Genomic DNA, 17,943 nt, shown 5'->3' with positions numbered 1-17,943 from the left:
ATAGTTTACGATGCCACCTCCTGGCCTGGCATTCCTATAGACCAGCACACTGCCCTCCCAGCAGCCTGGCTAATCCACTTAACTCTGACCAATCAGGGCAGACCACTGAAAGGCTGAATTTGGACTTACAAACAAGAAAGTCTCATAACTTCTTGTATGTACACTTTAGGAGAAATTCAACAATATAATATTGTTGGATTTACTACTACCATTCTGGGAAGTCTTTGAATGGTCCGGCTAGTCCTCTCCTATTAATATTTAGTAATCAATAACTTCCTACCATGTTAACCTATGGGCCATGGAGTTTGCAATGGGGAAAATGGTTTGGGCCACTTTTCCAGCACCAGGGCTTACAAAACCATATTTTCTAAGTATTTCCCTAATTTCTACAGGACCCCCACCCCCTGTGCAACCAGGGGAGACTTCAGGGGTTCTGAATCTGCAGAAATATTGCCGATCATTCTTACCCAATTCTTTTAGCATCAAAGTCGAATTTGAGCAGCTCTTTAATACAATGTGGGGAGTAAAATGTACAATTTCACTTTACCCAGGCATATAAAAACTAATTTTATAAGGGCGCTCCTTATAGATAACTGGCCTCCCACCCCTGGGATACCTAGGGGTGACCCCGGGGGTCCCTAATATGCAAAAGCATGGTAGGTTTTTCATTTTTAAGGGCCCCTACCCCCAAAGTCGAGTTTGGGCACAGTTTAAGGTTTTAAAGCTGTCCTGGCCACCAGGGATGCTTTTAAACTGACCTCAGGCTTCAGCACTGCACACATGCTAGTGCAGAAAATCTGCTGGCCTCTAAACTGCCATGCCCCAGGATACTGGAGACTTCTAGGTAGTTTCAATCCCCTGCCGTATTACATACTAGGGGCTTATGGGGTAGGTCATGCCAATTACAGGGGTACCCCACCATACCATAGTGTACCCTAGTGTATGTTGGGTGTCTTAACTGTATTCTAATGTGTTCCTTTTAGCTTGGCACTGAGCCTGGTTAAACAGAGCCCAGGGTCAGTCAGTCAGTTAGTTATCACCAGTTCCAGTCAGCTTAAAGTTGGGGGGTGCCCATGGCACAGGATGACTTTGCAACAGTCAGGAATTCCTGTAGCCCAGCGCCCAGGGCATCCAAGAGTTTGGCTTCAAGTATTTGTGTAAATTTTGTCCATTGGACAAGTACGCTAAACAACGCAGCACAAACCCTTTCATTGCCAAGTTACAGTAGTATAGTATGGTTGTGGGATTGAGGATTGAAGGCCTGTAAGGCAAGAGCTATAGGCATAGAGTGTTCAAAATTGTATACATTTTTCATTATTTAAAAGCCTTTTACATTTTGTGTGCATCAACAAAAGGGCTCTCTACAGGGATAGATTAAACCAAAAGTTTCCAATTAACAATAATAGAATAACTTATTGGAAGTGATGCTTAATTGGCAGTCATGTGTTACTTAATTTAGGCATTCCATTTTTTCAACTCTGTTTCTGGTAGCGCTTAAATGTAAACAGATATAGTCAAAAGTTAGTCTATAAACCTCCAAATATCCAAGTAATTAAATATTGCCTCTAAAGTGCATTCATTTGCATGTCAGACATGTCTCCTGAGCATGAATACCTGTGTCTGAACACAGTCCTTGTTATTGTGGTCTTTATCCATTGTACATTCAGTAGCAGTTCAACGTCTGGTCATAAAAATGCAGCAGTTCAACGTCTGGTCATAAAAATGCAGCAGGAAACCAACCCGGATTGCACTATTTCCTCCTTGGAAACCAATATGGAGTGCTTGAATTGCTGGAAAGACAGCATGATTGCAAATGTAGCTGCACTTCCAATATTACGTTTTTATATTTTTATTGATTGCAAACCTTTAGTTTAGTCCTTCACTCTAGAGAACCCTTTCGTGAGGCTTGTGAACTTGGTCCAGGTTCTATAGGGTAATTTGCGCTTCTCCTTTGTTTTCTATTTGTTTTTAGTGCCAACATTCTTAGGAAATACAGTGGGCTGTAAGCTTGGCTTGTATTATTGACATTTGTTCCAATTAAAACATTTATGCTTTTGGTTTAAAAACTTAAAAATGTGTGACTTTAAAAGTGGTCATAAAATCCGTTTTTATTATATACCAATGTATTTAGAAAAATTGAATCAAGATTAGTGATTATTTGCTCTAAAACTAAAATATATCCCAAAAAGTATTTGACACTTAGAGAGACAAAGGTTATAGAGAGTTTTTCTAAATAAACCTGCAGCTTTATGGATATCCTTGATAACCATACCACCTCATTAAATAAAATGTGATTCAGAAAGAGTCGATGGAAAAGCTTTATGGCGAATACATAATGAGCACAATACTTAGTCATAAAAGTGCACCCTCAGGTGTGGGACCTTGCATGGGTACATATTTAATTCAGGAATTCGCTGAATGGGACTGAAATAAGCCTGGAAACATGCAAAAGTTGCAGACTTACCCCTGGTTAGATTTTGTGAATTCCTTTTTATCCTGTAATGAAGTAACGAGGATAACACTGGAATCATTAGGGATTTGGGGACTTTTTCTGATTCAAGGGACAGTGATCCCCAGTTCACACTAAAATAAAAAATAACATATCATTAAACTGAAAATTTGCTTGAGGAATTGTTTTTAGTAGGTGACAATGAGGAAAACTTGCTGTGTGCTCAAAAAAGTGGCTAACAAACATTATGTGATACCAAAGGGGATGATGGACGGAGCGTTGGAGCAAATCAAACACTCACCCCCAGTCAACTGGTGATGATGGATTAAACCCAGATCAGTTCACTGGGGGTGAGTGTTTGATTTGCTCAAACGCCCCGTCCATCATCCCCTTTGGTATCGCTTTGCTCTCCCTAAGTTGGCAGGGTATGCCCAGACGTGGGTCCCTTGCTCACTTTGCCACTGGATTCAAGCTATCCTGGCTGATGACGACTGATTAGCCAGAAGCCGGTCCCAGGATGCTTGTTTCCGGTCCAGGGAAGACATGGCTTGGCAGTTCGGGCTGGACTGTTCCCATGAGGCACAGGGTCAGACTGATTTGCATATGGCCATGTCTGAACTGGGGTGGTGGACTGGGCTAAAGAATGATGATGGATTAAACCCAGATCAGTTGACTGGGGGCGAGTGTTTGATTTGCTCAAACGCTCCGTCCATCATCCCCTTTGGTATCGCCCCAAATAATATGTAGCATATAAGTGTGACACAAGTTGTTTAGAGTATGACCCTGTACAATATGAAAATAGCTGGAAAGGATTGCAAATCAGAAAGTCAACGGCATTTTGATCCCATTGAAATGTGGGATCATCATCAGGACACAAACTGGTAAGAGTCTGAGATCAAATTGGATGGCACACTGTAACAATTGTGAATTTAAAACACACCATGGACCAAAAAGGTAGTTGAAAGGAAAGGAGGACAGAGTATAATGATTAGGAAGGTCATAGGGTGAGGTAGGATAGGGTAAAATGAGCCATTTAATTAGAGACATGGGTGGAGTAAATCTCTCCACAACTATATTAAGTCCGTGGTAAAGGGAATCATAAAGTTACTCCAAGGGGTGTATAGCTAGTATGATGTGAATCTTGATTCATACATTCCGGCATAAATGTAATCCTTCTCATATAAAAATAAATAATTGGATTGTAGGTTGGATTGAAAAAGGTATCTTCTAATTTGGTAAGAAATTACATTATATAATTAAATTTACCTTATGGTGTGAATTGAAGGAGACGATGAAGGGCTGGAGAAGGACAGGCTCAAAAATCTGAGTCTGTTTGACTCCCTGGGAGTATAGCATTGTGTGTTTTCACCCATTGTATCGCAAATTCAACCTATAGTGGTCTAATATTGGGTACATTTGATTAAAACCCCCCAGAAATTTACTGAAAAAGGTTTAAGTTAAATAATATTTAGGTATGTTAATGTGATCTTAATTTACTTAAACCAAAAACTGCAAAAACTAAAGGCTAAAGCGCCATTATAGTTCCACCTTATAATATTATAAAAACATTGTTTTAAAACAAATAACACCCGGAAAGGTTGTTCCAGTTATAGTTTACTATGTTAACTATAACTTGTGGCCCCACCGTGCACTGCAACCTCACTTATTACATCACTCATAACAACCAATAAATCTGGTTAATAATGGAAGACGTTTCAAGTTTAAGACATGTTATCTGCCGAATTTGAGAAGTTTATTGAAAAATAGCTTGTAGTTATGAGCAGCATCAGGTAAGGGCAATTTCAACAGCAGTTCTACCATACTAAACAACATCAAGCAGACTGTTTTTGTTTGAGCCATTGTGGGGCTACTTTGTGCTCCCTCCAGTGTGGAGCTTGCTCTCTGTGGATTCGTGCACCTTCTAGAGGGCACAGGAGAATAGCCAAAGGCTCATAAAGTAGGGGCTGGACTAGAGTAAAGCGTTTCACTTGAGCAGCCATTTTAGAGTGATGTAAATCACACAAAGTGAGCAGCAGCTGCCACAGAATAGAAAGTGTAGCTATGAGTATTTTCAAGAAATCTAGAGAGAGAGTACCCCACTATCACCAGGTAACAGGGTACAATGACAAGCAGTCAGAGAAAGATCCCTGGGTAAAACACTGTCGTGGAGATTCACTGTGTTTATGAACCCTGTCGGTCTGGGCATTCATACATTCTTTCTCCTGTAGTTACAGGCCAGTCACTCCCAGTACTACTAAGAAGTTAATTTCCACACTAAAATTGAACGTTCACAATCTTTTTAATAGAAAAAAATATATATATACACAGAATAACTTTAAAATTCCAAAGAATGATCTTTGAACAAATACAATTGAGAAACAGATATTCACACAGGTTAATAAAAATTCATTATAAACAATTAAACAAATACTGTATCATTTATCCGACTTCATACATCAAAAAAACATAAACATATTAAAAGACTAATATAGCAGACAAAATTATAAAACAACCCCCTGTACACTATGGCCTTCAAATTCCTTCGCCACACTATTTGCTAGATCCAATGGTCCTCTCTTTATATATCAATGGTACAGTCAATAGTATCATTCATGTATGAATATCTATCGCTCTCCAGACCCTACTTGGATTCTACTTAAGAAAATAAATGCGTCGACGCGTTTCGGTGCTGTAGACCCTTGATATTGTAGCACCTTCTTCAAGACTGCCATTTCTTTGGGGTCACCGGCTTCAAAGACTAATGCTTTACACCCTCTCCATTCGGTGTAAGTCAGCGCACACCCGCTGTTGTATAGTTGGTCTAGATGGTCTATCTCCTCAGTTAGGTGTTTTTCTCTTGAGGTGGAATTCTTCCTTTTTCTTACTCTACAGCTGAGGTAATGAGGGCCTTTCCACTTCCCTGTGGGTGTAAGGAGACGCTTCGACTATTCTTTCTAAGTCTGTATATATATCTTTAAAACGTATAAAATTTCTTATGAACGGGCATATGTCAGCATAATTCCGTGCAGTGAGTGAACTTGATGTGTTCTCGTTTCCTCTGCAACCGCGATTCTGCCTGACATTACCTCATTACCTCAGCTGTAGAGTAAGAAAAAGGAAGAATTCCACCTCAAGAGAAAAACACCTAACTGAGGAGATAGACCATCTAGACCAACTATACAACAGCGGGTGTGCGCTGACTTACACCGAATGGAGAGGGTGTAAAGCATTAGTCTTTGAAGCCGGTGACCCCAAAGAAACGGCAGTCTTGAAGAAGGTGCTACAATATCAAGGGTCTACAGCACCGAAACGCGTCAACGCATTTATTTTCTTAAGTAGAATCCAAGTAGGGTCTGGGGAGCGATAGATATTCATACATGAATGATACTATTGACTGTACCATTGATATATAAAGAGAGGACCATTGGATCTAGCAAATAGTGTGGCGAAGGAATTTGAAGGCCATAGTGTACAGGGGGTTGTTTTATAATTTTGTCTGCTGTATTAGTCTTTTAATATGTTTATGTTTTTTTGATGTATGAAGTCGGATAAATGATACAGTATTTGTGTAATTGTTTATAATGAATTTTTATTAACTTGTGTGAATATCTGTTTCTCAATTGTATTTGTTCAAAGATCATTCTTTGGAATTTTAAAGTTATTCTGTGTATATTTTATTTTTTCTATTAAAAAGATTGTGAACGTTCAATGTTAGTGTGGAAATTAACTTCTTAGTAGTACTGGGAGTGACTGGCCTGTAACTACAGGAGAAAGAATGTATGAATGCCCAGACCGACAGGGTTCATAAACACAGTGAATCTCCACGACAATGTTTTACCCAGGGATCTTTCTCTGACTGCTATGAGTATTTTGCCTTTAGTTATGCTCTAAGCTATTTAATATATAAGTGGCACTAAGAAGAAGGCTTACAGTCTTAAGAGCTGCCATCTTGAAATAACTGTTCACTAGCGCCATTACCTTAATGCTATATTGTTTTCTTCTTTGACAGTTTGGCTACCTTAACCTTAATGCTGTATTGTTCTATATTCTTTGGTCGGCTGTTGCAACCCACAAGAATCTTCACATGTAGCTTGAGTACATTTCTTTCCAAAACATGTAAAGTGGTCCGATACCTTCGGGTCTAGCTGGTGCTAAACCTCTAAAATAAATAAATGTGGCTTCCTTACTAATTTTACTCCAGTGCCTTCGCTACAAATGCCTCAGTACTCCGGGCTTGTAGTGATGGTGTCCAGTTTCAGGCATCATAGCTGCTGCAAGCCCCAATAGGGACTCAGTAAGACGTTGCCAACTTGGGCCCCATCTTTGACCAGTAAAGTGATGCATCTTCTGTTGTCTGATGTTCCATAACTTGCGCTTCAGGACTGGACTTTGAAAAAAGACACATTTTGTGGGAGTGAGTACGCAGGTGAGAGCGCCTACAGAAAGAACACATTTTAAGCATCATGTGATGGATATGTCTGAAAACAGCATGCTAAAGGCCATCCCACATCCTCGAGGACTGTACTGACTCAACTGTGCAAGGCATCCTAGTATGTTCTTGTAGCTCCAACACAACTTCTCCTCTCAAGATGCAGCTAAAGGGTCTGCTCTGATCCCTGCTTGTTAGGTTGTTAGTTGTAAGCAGGCACATCATGGGGCTGCTGGGATATCAAATATACTTTAGGCCTGACGAGTAGCAAATTCTGGATGAATGTGTGGAAAACTGATTTTCTACCTTGCCATTCTGCCAGGTCAAATTGTATTAAAGCTGTAAGCATCTGAGAGCATCGGGTCAAGATGATGTGGCCACCAGTGGGGGTTGTTCATATCAATACAGTGTTTGATTCTCCCAAATAGTAATTTGGCTAAAGTGAGAATACCGAATTACTAATGAAGCACATGCAGAAGGATTACTAAATAAGCTGCACAGTTTGTAGGTCATTGCAGCATATCTGGTCTCACATTAAAGAAGACATTGGGAAAAACATGAGCAAAACTGCTTTAGCTTACTTTGTAATTGTGACACCAATTCAGGATTTTAGCACTAGTTATTTTCTTATTCTTTGTCTGTTTGAAAACCTTAATGCTGTATTGTTGCGACCCGCTCAAATCATCACATGTAGCTTGAGTAAATTTCTTTGCATAACATGTAAACCTCTCCGATACATTCTGGTCTGGTTAGTGCTATATAAATTAAGTGTTCATGGTACATGTCTAGGATAATAGAAAGCTTTGGTCAGAACTTGTATTCCACTCAGTATAGTGAGATAATCCTATCATAAACTGGCATAAACTATTCCCTTCTGGTGTAAGTCTCAAAAGAGCCACACTTTTTCAGTTTGAAGACCAGCAATGTGGAAATTCATTTATAATTTTCAGGAAGATAGAGAAGTTTCTAACCTTAAGAACGCATTCCACAGTTACTGAGGTTAATAAGTATGTAACCTAACAATGATATGTTGACTGATCAGCTGAATAAAGTGGTTTCAGACTTCAGAGAAACTTCACCCATAGGAAAACTGCCAAAATACCTAAAAGTAAAGTATTTGCTTCATGCTTAAGATTAATTATACTGTGTGCAAATAAGTTTTTGGTTTAATGTACTAAAATGGAAATGCAACAGCGTAAAAGGGTCCCCCACTTTATATAACCCATCATTAATTATTTTTACAGTGATAACATTGCTTTTCTCTTGCTACCCTTGCCTATGCTGACTTACTTTTCCCTGGCTCATTGCACTGCCTTGTCAGACTGTTTGAGAACCTGTATACACTAATGGGTAGGTTCCCCCATTCTGTGCAGTCCTCAGAGGTTTTCTGTCCCAAATTAATAACTTTTCACTTGGCTTTATTAAATCTTATTTGAACCTGAACCTCTAGGAATACCAATTTTCTCTTTTTAACATACCTCCTAATATGTTCCTCTTTCCTGGCTGTCCACTGTGCCACATACCATCGTTTCTTCTACCCCAGCATTCCCACGAATAGGAGGGGTTACCTCCCTGCTGTTACTTGTAGTGCTTTACTGGTCGGCGTCCTCTTTTATCCCACCTTTTGCACTTTTTATTTAATTTCCTTAGACATTTCCTTCCCCATCTTCCAGCTGTAGGACCTCACTAAGGTTACAAAGCTTGCATTTGAGGCTTCTTGTGAAGCCTTGCTAAGATCAATGGACAACACATCTCGTGTTCGTCTTTTAGGTCCAGTCACACAATCGAAGACCTCTGTTAAAGTTCTTTGGCATGACCTCCTTTTTACTATGGCAAAGTTGTTGTTAACCTGTAACTGGGCCATTTCAAGATAATTTCACCAAGCTTTGTTAATAATCTTTTATTTTGAGTGCAGTTTGTTTTTAGTCTTGGATTAGCTGAATCTCCCTACTAGGCATTCACTTATTTGTGTCATAAAAATAGAGCAGGAAAAATGGGTTGTGGACAAATATGATAACATTGTAGTGTTTCAGTTTTCAAATGTCAAAGCTTGTGCCAAATCTAACCTAATTTGACAAATTTTGTTTTTGTAGACCTGCTCACATTGTTTAGGAAATGTGGTTTTGCAGTTGATGGTTAAATTCCTTTCGAACCTAAAGTTAATATTTTGCGAAGAGTAATTCATTATTTAATAAAACAAAGGCTCACCGAACAAAATACAACTTATTATAATGTTTAAAAGCTCATTCACTGTGTTTTTATTTGGTAGACTCAGACGGAAGACGGTATACGAAAAGAGCTTGTGGCATTGCAGGAAGACAAACACAACTATGAAACAACAGCCAAAGAGTCCTTGAGGCGGGTCCTTCAGGAGAAGATTGAAGTGGTTAGAAAACTATCAGAAGTAGAGGTATTTTGTTTTTATTACAATTAATATGTAACTACATTCATATTCCTTCAGAAGAATTTACAAAACATATTTAACTCAAAGTAAAATAGAATAGCAGATGGTATGCACTACAGCGTCCATAATTACTGCTTTGTAAGGTGTTCTTGGCACTCAATATGTCACTTTGGAACATAAAATAAACCACTTCAAGTTGTGCCACTGCATTTTACATTATTAACTGGTATATTTTCCTAATTATTTGTTGATGAATCTTACATTTACATTGGGATAATGCATATCTAAAGGTTGCGAGGGGGCCAAGCAAATAAATCTGACAAAAACAATACCTTGTGTTTCAGTATGCCTTTTCAGGTCCTGTTAGGAATTGTCATTTTTCATTCCATTACTCCTTTTTTTCCATCTCCAAATGGTACGCCTTCTATGAAGAGCTAGACAAGCAAAGGTTTCAAGCAGATCATTTAAAAAAAAAAATTTATTTATAATTTTATTGGTATTTACAGGATACAAATTACATATAATGACAGACATATAGTTACAAGTACTTGGTTAAAATCTCGCCGCCGACAAAAAACATAGAACAGAAATCGTCTAGTGGTGGCGGTTGGTTTTGACAGAAAAGCAATTCCATTTAATGGTTGGGTTGTGCTTTGACCCTGGTTGTTATATGGAGTTTGTGGGTTTGTTTGGTGTGGAGCCCACCTAACATATAGTTCTCTCCTTTGGTCCGCTAGAACCTAGGGGCTTGAGACAAGTACCACCGGTTGGATGTCGATGTGTGCTTTGACTATGGTGGTTTGAAGGTGTCCATGTGATTGTCCAGTTTGGACCACATTGCTCTGAAGTGGTGTCTACCTGGCGTGTTTCTGAGGGTGGTAATGTCTGCACCTCTTAGGAAGATCACCCAGTTGAGCCAACTTTTGAAGGTGGCCTTGGAGGTGTCCTTCCAGTTTGTGAGTATTATTTTCATTGCCGAAGTGAGGAGAAAGTCAAGGAGGTTTTTGTCATCTTGGGTCGGGACTACTTGTGAGATATGTGCTGTGACTATAGTGGCGAATGACTCTTTGAGGGTGCAGCCTAGTGTTTTGTTTGTAAAATCTAGCACCTGTTTCCAGAAGTTTTTGACTTTAGTGCAGCTGAAGATGAGATGTTCTAGGTCCCCTTTCTCTAATCCGCAGTTCCAGCAGATGTCATTGTCCTGAAGACCTACAGATGCCAGGCGTGCTGGCGTCCAATAGGCTTGGTGTAATAACCAGAATTGGGTTTGTGCGAGTACTGGGGATAGGAAGCCCACAGAGTTTGTATTTCTTGTTCAGACAGTTTAGTCTCAGCTTGGCTTTCCCAGTAGGCCGTTTTTTTATCATTAAGCTTGGTCATGGTTGATCGGAGCAGTTTGTACAGAAGTGAGACTTGGTGTCCTATCTTGTTTATGTTCTCCATGAGCTGGAGGATAGAGGGGGTCTGTCTATGTAGATTTGATTTTGTTAGGGCTGTTTTTATGGGTAGGAAGTTGTAGAGTTCTATGTCTGGAAGGTTGTGTTCGCTTTTCAGGTTGTTGAAGGTGTGTGGCGTTCCTTCCTGTTCTAGTTTTATTGGGAAATGAATCCCCCGAGTTTTCCATGTACTCATGTCTAAAGTTTTCCCTCTATATTTAATTTTGTGGTTCCCCTATAGTATCTCACACTGTGAGTTTTTGATGCTGACCTCTAGGTTCCGGTCAATCTTCAGTAGTGCTTGTTTCGTGAACTTTAGGATTGGGTTGTTGAGTGCTTGTTTGTTCGCAGTGAGTAGTGTGAGTGGGGGTGTTGTTTAGCATGGCTTTCTCTATGGCTAACCAAGTTGGCGTTTATTTTTGTCTGGTTATCACCCAGTGTATTCCTTGTCTGGCTATGAATGCTAGTTGGAACGTTTTCAGATCCGCTAGGTTGAGCCTGCCTTGATTTTTCCCCAGTCTCAGGTTGCGGAGGCCTATCCTAGCTTTTTTTACCCTGACATATGAATATGGTGATCATTAGGTCTAGCTTTTTGTTGAAGTCTTCTGTCATGGGCAGGGGGAGCATGTCTGCCAGGTAGTTGACTATGGGTGTTACCATCATTTTGATGGTGTCTATGCGGCCCTACCAAGTGATGAACTTGGGGGACCATGAGTCCAGTAGCTCTTTTACTTTTTGCAGCGTAAGTGTCTTGTTCAGTTCTATAGTGCCCCTTAGGCTTCGTTTGAATTGGAGGCCCAGGTATTTGATGGCCTTTGGCTGCCACGCTAGTCCTATGTTCCCTATTACTTTCCTAGTTGTGTACACATTGAGTGGCATGCAGTCCGATTTGTCTTTGTTGAGTTTGTAGCCGGAGTGTTTGGCGTATGTTTCTATTGTGCTCATGAGTGCTGGTATGGATTCGGATGTAGCAAACATCACAGATAACAAAACAAAACACACACAAGCCACTCAGAAATCCTACAAACTTTCAGGGAGTTCTATTGTGAACTTTACACAAAGGACAACAACATAGACGAGGCAGGCACTACAAACTACTTAAAAAGAATCAACCTAGCCAAGCTGCCAGATGAGGAAGCGAGAACGCTAGGCCAAGACTTCAAAGAAACAGAAATAGCAAATGCCATTAACTCATTAAAAGACAACAAAGCACCGGGACCAGATGGCTACATAGCACCCTTTTACAAAAAGTTCAAGGAACTTCTTGCCCCAGTCCTGACCAAAGCATTCAACCACTGCGCAGAGGAGGGCACAGTAACAGAAATAATGTCACAAGCCCACATAATAGTCATCCCGAAAGAAGGCAAGGACCCACAATGGCCCAAAACGTACTGCCCCATATCGCTAATCAACCTTGATTGCATGTTATATGCAAAAATACTAGCCACTAGACTTAAGAAAATACTACCCCAGCTAATCGGAAACACACAAGTAGGGTACATGAAATCCCGCATGTCGCACAACAACACCAGACTTCTATGTCAGGTGATCGAACACTCCTCTAACTCAATCCACCCAGCCGTAGCTATTACGCTAGACGCCGAAAAAGCATTTGACAGGGTCTCCTGGCACTTCCTCGAAGTGCATGCAAGAATACAATGTAGGGAGCGAATACCCGAAGAAAGTCATGGCGCTATATAAAAAACCAATTGCAAAAATTGCCATAAATGGGGGATCATCCGCCCCGTTCGAACTTGAAAGAGGCACGAGACAGGGGTGCCCTCTATCCCTGCTACTATTTCTACTAGCACTAGAACCTCTGATCGCAGACACCCTAGCAAACAGGAACATCACAAGGATAAAAATAAACAATACAGCAGATAATTTTATCGATGATGAAATGCACATTTCTCAAAAAATGAAAGCAGCCCTTCCATCGTGTGTTACAGAGAAAAATCTTTCAACAGGTTTGACATTTCCTCTTCTAATCCCAAACTTTGTTATTATAATAGATGCTTCATTAGAAGGATGGGAAGTGCATATTCAAGATCTGGAGCCTGTAAGTTTTTCTTTTAAGAATAATAGGATCGTCAGTGCTAATGCGCACAGACAATACAACAATACATTTCATGAATAAACAACGCTGCACAAGATCTCAAGCGTTATTGCACAAAGCTGAAAGAGTTTGGAAATTGACATTAAAACACCAAATAAAGGTTAAACCAGAACATGTTCCTGGTACGCACAGTGTATTAGTGGACACATTGAGCAGAATGAATAGCATTTGTTAAGAATGGGAAATCAACCAAGAAGTTAAAAACTACATATTGGTTCAGTGGGACAAACCAAATCTACACTTATTTACAGTAACTCAAAATAAAATCAAAATGCCAGTTTTATGCACGCTGGCATCCACAACCTGTGGATAAATGGAACTGACTTAGGCAATATATGTGCACAATCGCAATGTGAAGGACCCAGTAATGTCAGAGGGCAAGAAAACTTTCCACATAGTTTGCTCAATATGGTATATTTTATCAAAAACAAAAGATTATATTTATTTATACTCTTCTTTCAGTCAAACGTGCATATATTTGTGCATTTTGTCCTCAAGTGGAAAATGGAACCAAAAAATGTGAATATACAAGGTGAATAATTATGTACACGGTTTCCATGAATTGTGAGAAACGACCATTCATATACACTTTTTCAACAGCGTAGGTACACAATGATGCAAGTTGGGTAATGGCGTTTCGACCCTTCTATCAATGGGGGGGGGTCTCCTCAGGACTAACTGTAGGAGAGTAGGGTCTGCTTCCTATGGTCACCCCCACTTTTTGCTGTGATTCTCTGGTTTTTCGACTTTAGTGTGGCTGTGGGCCTGCTAATCAGACCCACAGCCCACCTTTTCTCTCTCTAAATTGATACCATGTACTTTAGGTACATACCAGATTGGGTATTGGGTCACCTCTGTGAGCCCCTGTATAGTATACCATAGGTACCCAGGGAATAGGTGCATCCAAGGCCTACCAGGGGCTGCAGCATGCATTATGCCACCCCTGGCTGGCCTTCCAAACTGACACCACAGGCTGATCACTCAGCTTGGGTAAGGTGGTGTAATCACCCCTTACTTAGATATAGTACACCTATATCTACCTTTACATATAGACACATATACACCTATAAGTCACTCCTATGGTAGGCCTCGACAATCCTGGAGGCAGAGTGCTTGGTTTTATAAGAGTGGGTGCCCAAGCATGAGCTGAGCCCCTCTGCAGCTTTCGGAACCATCTCCTTATAGCTGTTCTATGATATAGCCATACCATATACTCTTAAGTGCATTATAATCCTCGCGGTTAATGGCAACTTTGGTTTGGCTTTATCAAAACATGTTGTGTAAGGTGTCAAACACTTTAGAATACTACTCCCCCGCCAATTCTGGCAGGGGGGGGTAGCATTCCACCCTCCTAGAGGGAAAAGACGTGTATGTTACTGATTCACCCGGTTAAAGTTAAACAGAGCCTCGGCATCACAAAATGGATGCTGCTGCCACAGACACAAGTCTAACCACCTGGTGCTCGGGGAAACTCCGGCAAGGGTGGCCTGGACAATAGGTTTCCTGTCCAGGGAGGTGTCAGCACTTCCCCAGACTGGGGTTATGTGAATTGGGGCAGGGAGGGCTGCATTCAGTGAATGCATCTAGACATTGCCTGGGGCACACAAGGTGCTCCATGCATAGCCCAGTTCAAACCAGTTGCTGGGGCACTCAAGCCCCAGCTCTGGCGCGAAACTGGACAAAGGGAAAGGGGTGTAACCACCCCCTTCTCAGGTCCACCCATAAGAGGGACCTAGGCAAGTAATCCAGCCCCTTAGCTTAGTAAGTATAGGAGCTGTGTCCCCAGGACTTTAGATTATCCTGGAAAGAAACTTTGATACAGAACTCTTGGACCTTCGACATTCTATCTTGACTAGAAGACGGAAGACATCTCCCTTGTGGTCAAGGAGTGTCCACCCTGTGCAAACAGGCACCACCAGTAACTTGCTGGTCTGCTTTGTCGATGCTTCCGCCGGAACCCGAAGACTCAGCGACACAGGAACTGGACTCTCAGACTTCTCTGACTCCGACCCACATCCACAGCAAAGCTGAGACCCGTGGCGGACACGAGAGACGTGGGGCCGGACACCCTGGACATCCTGCATTTTGCTAACAACTCGACTATCGAGGTACCCTCGCAGTTGTGCATTGCGGTACGAAAAGCCCCAGACCCGAGCGCCATTTGCACCGAAGCTCAGCCCTCCACACTCCACGAGTGCCGCGTGGGGCCAGCTCCTGCATTTCAGCTCAACGCGTCTTCCCGGTTCCTTGCCCGTTGGCTAGTGAGCCCCCTGAAGACTTTCTTTTTGAACTAAACTGCTTTCCTGGTTGCTCCAAACTGACTCCAGCTTCCCTTCAAAGGAGAAGCGCCACAGACCTTGCTGGTCTGCAACAGAGCCAATCTCGACATCCTGCTTGGGTTGCGGTTGCCGAGGCTTGTTGGGTCCAATCCGTATACCGACTCCGCAGTCAACTAGATCCATCGTGGGACAGCTCGTATCCAGCTCCTGGTCGTCGTCGATGCCTCCTGGACTTCGTGGCTGAAGAGACAAACTCACCTTCTTCACCTTCAAGCATGCGAGATCGCCTGGTTCCTTCCTGGTCAGTGGCTAGTGACCCAGACTCTGTCCCCTCTGCTTTCAGGTTCTTCACATCACCGATCCATCCTTGGATCCACCTGGACACTTTTCATCTGGTCGCCTGCAGCACTTCTTTGCAGCTCTCCATAGAAAACAATGACGAAACCCGACACCAAAAGGCACCTATGCACCCGGCTTCCCTGGGTGAGGTAACACGAGTACTCCGGTGCTCCCGTGGGTCTTGACTCTCGGTGTCCTAGTCTAAAGGGGTATTACCGTAGTCCATCCGGCAGTGTCCTTAAACAGTAACTTTTTCGTTCTCCATTATAAGTCAATTGTAACTCGCGACTGTGTTTAGACACTGCACGCGTCTCCCGTGGGTCTCCTACTTCCTAACCTTTGGTTGTTTAGTGTAGCCCCAGCGATTCTACAGGCCCTAGGCCTGCTGACTAACTATCACGTGGTTCTTATACCACTTCTGTAGTATATGGTTTGTGAGGCCCCTAGGGCATAACTGTATTTGTGCAACTTATCGTATGCTTATTGAGTAACTTGTGATGTACTTCGATCTTTGACCTCATAAAGAGTGCAGAGGGGTTGTGTTTAGAATAAATACATATTTATTTGATATATACCTTGTGTGGTGTCCTTTCATTTGGTATTCAAGGAATTATAATTGGTAAAACAGCTTGCTTCACATGGTCTCTGAAGTCTTAGCCTAAGACTGCTGGTCCATGCTACCACTAGGATAGCTTGTCTATAAGGTTGACTTTACAACCACCATCAATAAGGGTCGATTAGACTGGTGCAAGGTGCCCACTAGAATAGTGGACATCATATGCCAGGCTAACTTCTCACACTAACGATGTAGGGACATCTGGATAGTGATAAGCGCGGCCTTGGTGAAAGTAATGTGCCACAGTGAAAAGTGAAGGCAAAGATTCATGTGAGGACCTGGCCGGGTTCTCAGTGTGAGGCAAGGCAGGCACTTCTGGATGTGAATTGGTTGACAGGCTCTTAAATTAGTTCGCTACAGCCGTAGCGATATGGTTATCCCTTGGTAGTTCTGTGTACCATGACAGAGCACTGTTGTTTTTTGAATATTTTATCGTTAGACAGATCTAGAGCTGAAATCCTTACACTTGTTGGCTTGACTCCTTAACAGAAAGTGTTCTCTTGTTTGTACAATCCAAGGGATTGTAAGGAAACTTTGGCCAAAGCCAGAGCAGAACTTACAAACAAACCTTAACCAGTTCAATTGGACGTGTTTCTGTTGCCGTAAAAAAATGAATTCATGCTTACCTGTTCTATGTCGCACAACCGGTCTTTCTTACACTTAACATTTTGAATGTTTCTGCTGGCACACCATATTTTTGGTCTATCAGATTCATCAAGGAGTTTCCTAAATGGCTTTTTAGAGTCTACCCTCCAATAAAATACCCTCCTGATCCATGGCAATTGAATATAATCCTTTCACTGTTAATGTAAATCCATTTGAACGCATTCACAAGGCAAAAATTCCATTCCTTTCCTGGAGCATTATTGATAGCCCTAACATTGGCAAAGTAAGTAATGGTTTCACTATTAAAGAGCCATAGATGCAATTCAGGAATGAACAAATAATTGTGAGATCAAATCATGGATTCATTCGTAAAGGTACATCCAGATTTTGTTTAAATAACTAGTTGTTTTGAAGATTATCTCTCCGCACCCAAAAAATGTAGCAGAGAAGCCATTGCATACTCTGGATATTAAGAGATGCCTAAAATTGTAAATATATACAACTAGTACATTTAGAAAATTCGAATAATTACTTGTGGCATTTGGTACTTCTGATAAAGGTTTTCACTTTCCAGAAAAGTAAAACAAGTTAGATTTCTGCAGCCTTACAGTTCTGTCATCTCAAAGGTGGAAGGCCTTTACAAAACAGAGTAAAAGCACACTCCACAAGGAGTGTTTCTCCCTCAACAACTTTGTTTGCTGGTATGTCTATACAGTATCTGCAAAGCAGAAACATGGAAAGATGGACAAATGTATATGCAGCACTTATGCTTAGAATCAACAGTACAGAATGATACATTAGTGGTACAAGCATTTACTTCAATAAGGTGAGCGCTCATTTAATATTTTATACCTGCCATCCTCAGTTATTTGCTTAACAATTAAGTTGTGCAGTTTGACTAATTAGAATTCTGATACAAGCATCTGACTCTATGAAAGATCCAATACTGAAGAAGGAAAAAGTTACTTACTTGTAACTGTAGTTCTCCAGTATTGGCATGTTTCAAAGATTCACATGCTACACACCCTCCTCCCCTGAGAGACTCACCTTAATTTATGATGGTGTTACTTAACACTAGTGCTGGAAAATCTGAGGTATGGTAGCCTCTGAGGGGCGTGGCTAGTCACCATTGTGTTGCGGCCTAATTAGCTGGAGTTTGATTCTTTTGAAGTGATGTGAGTAGTGTTCTAAAATTAATATTTCTAGACCCTCTTGTCAAAGTATAACATTATACTACTTTCTAGTTATACTGTGGGACTCCCACTTCGA

At 41.3% G+C, this 17,943-nt stretch overlaps 1 protein-coding gene across 8 annotated transcripts in view; it reads left to right on the top strand.

Annotated features, from left to right (window-relative positions):
• SLMAP (sarcolemma associated protein) overlaps positions 1-17,943 on the top strand; it is a 1,084,481-nt gene that overhangs the window by 455,963 nt on the left and 610,575 nt on the right. For all 8 annotated transcript variants that reach the window (XM_078661565.1, XM_078661566.1, XM_078661561.1 and 5 more), the window contains exon 8: positions 9,148-9,288. In XM_078661565.1, coding sequence (XP_078517691.1) covers positions 9,148-9,288 — 141 coding nt within the window. The remainder of the gene's footprint in view (positions 1-9,147; positions 9,289-17,943) is intronic.

This window comes from Lissotriton helveticus, chromosome 9 (assembly GCF_964261635.1).
Source record: "Lissotriton helveticus chromosome 9, aLisHel1.1, whole genome shotgun sequence".
In the NCBI taxonomy this organism is placed as follows: domain Eukaryota; kingdom Metazoa; phylum Chordata; class Amphibia; order Caudata; family Salamandridae; genus Lissotriton; species Lissotriton helveticus.
Note: the sequence above shows the minus strand (reverse complement) of the source record. Positions and strands in the feature narration are given on the sequence as shown.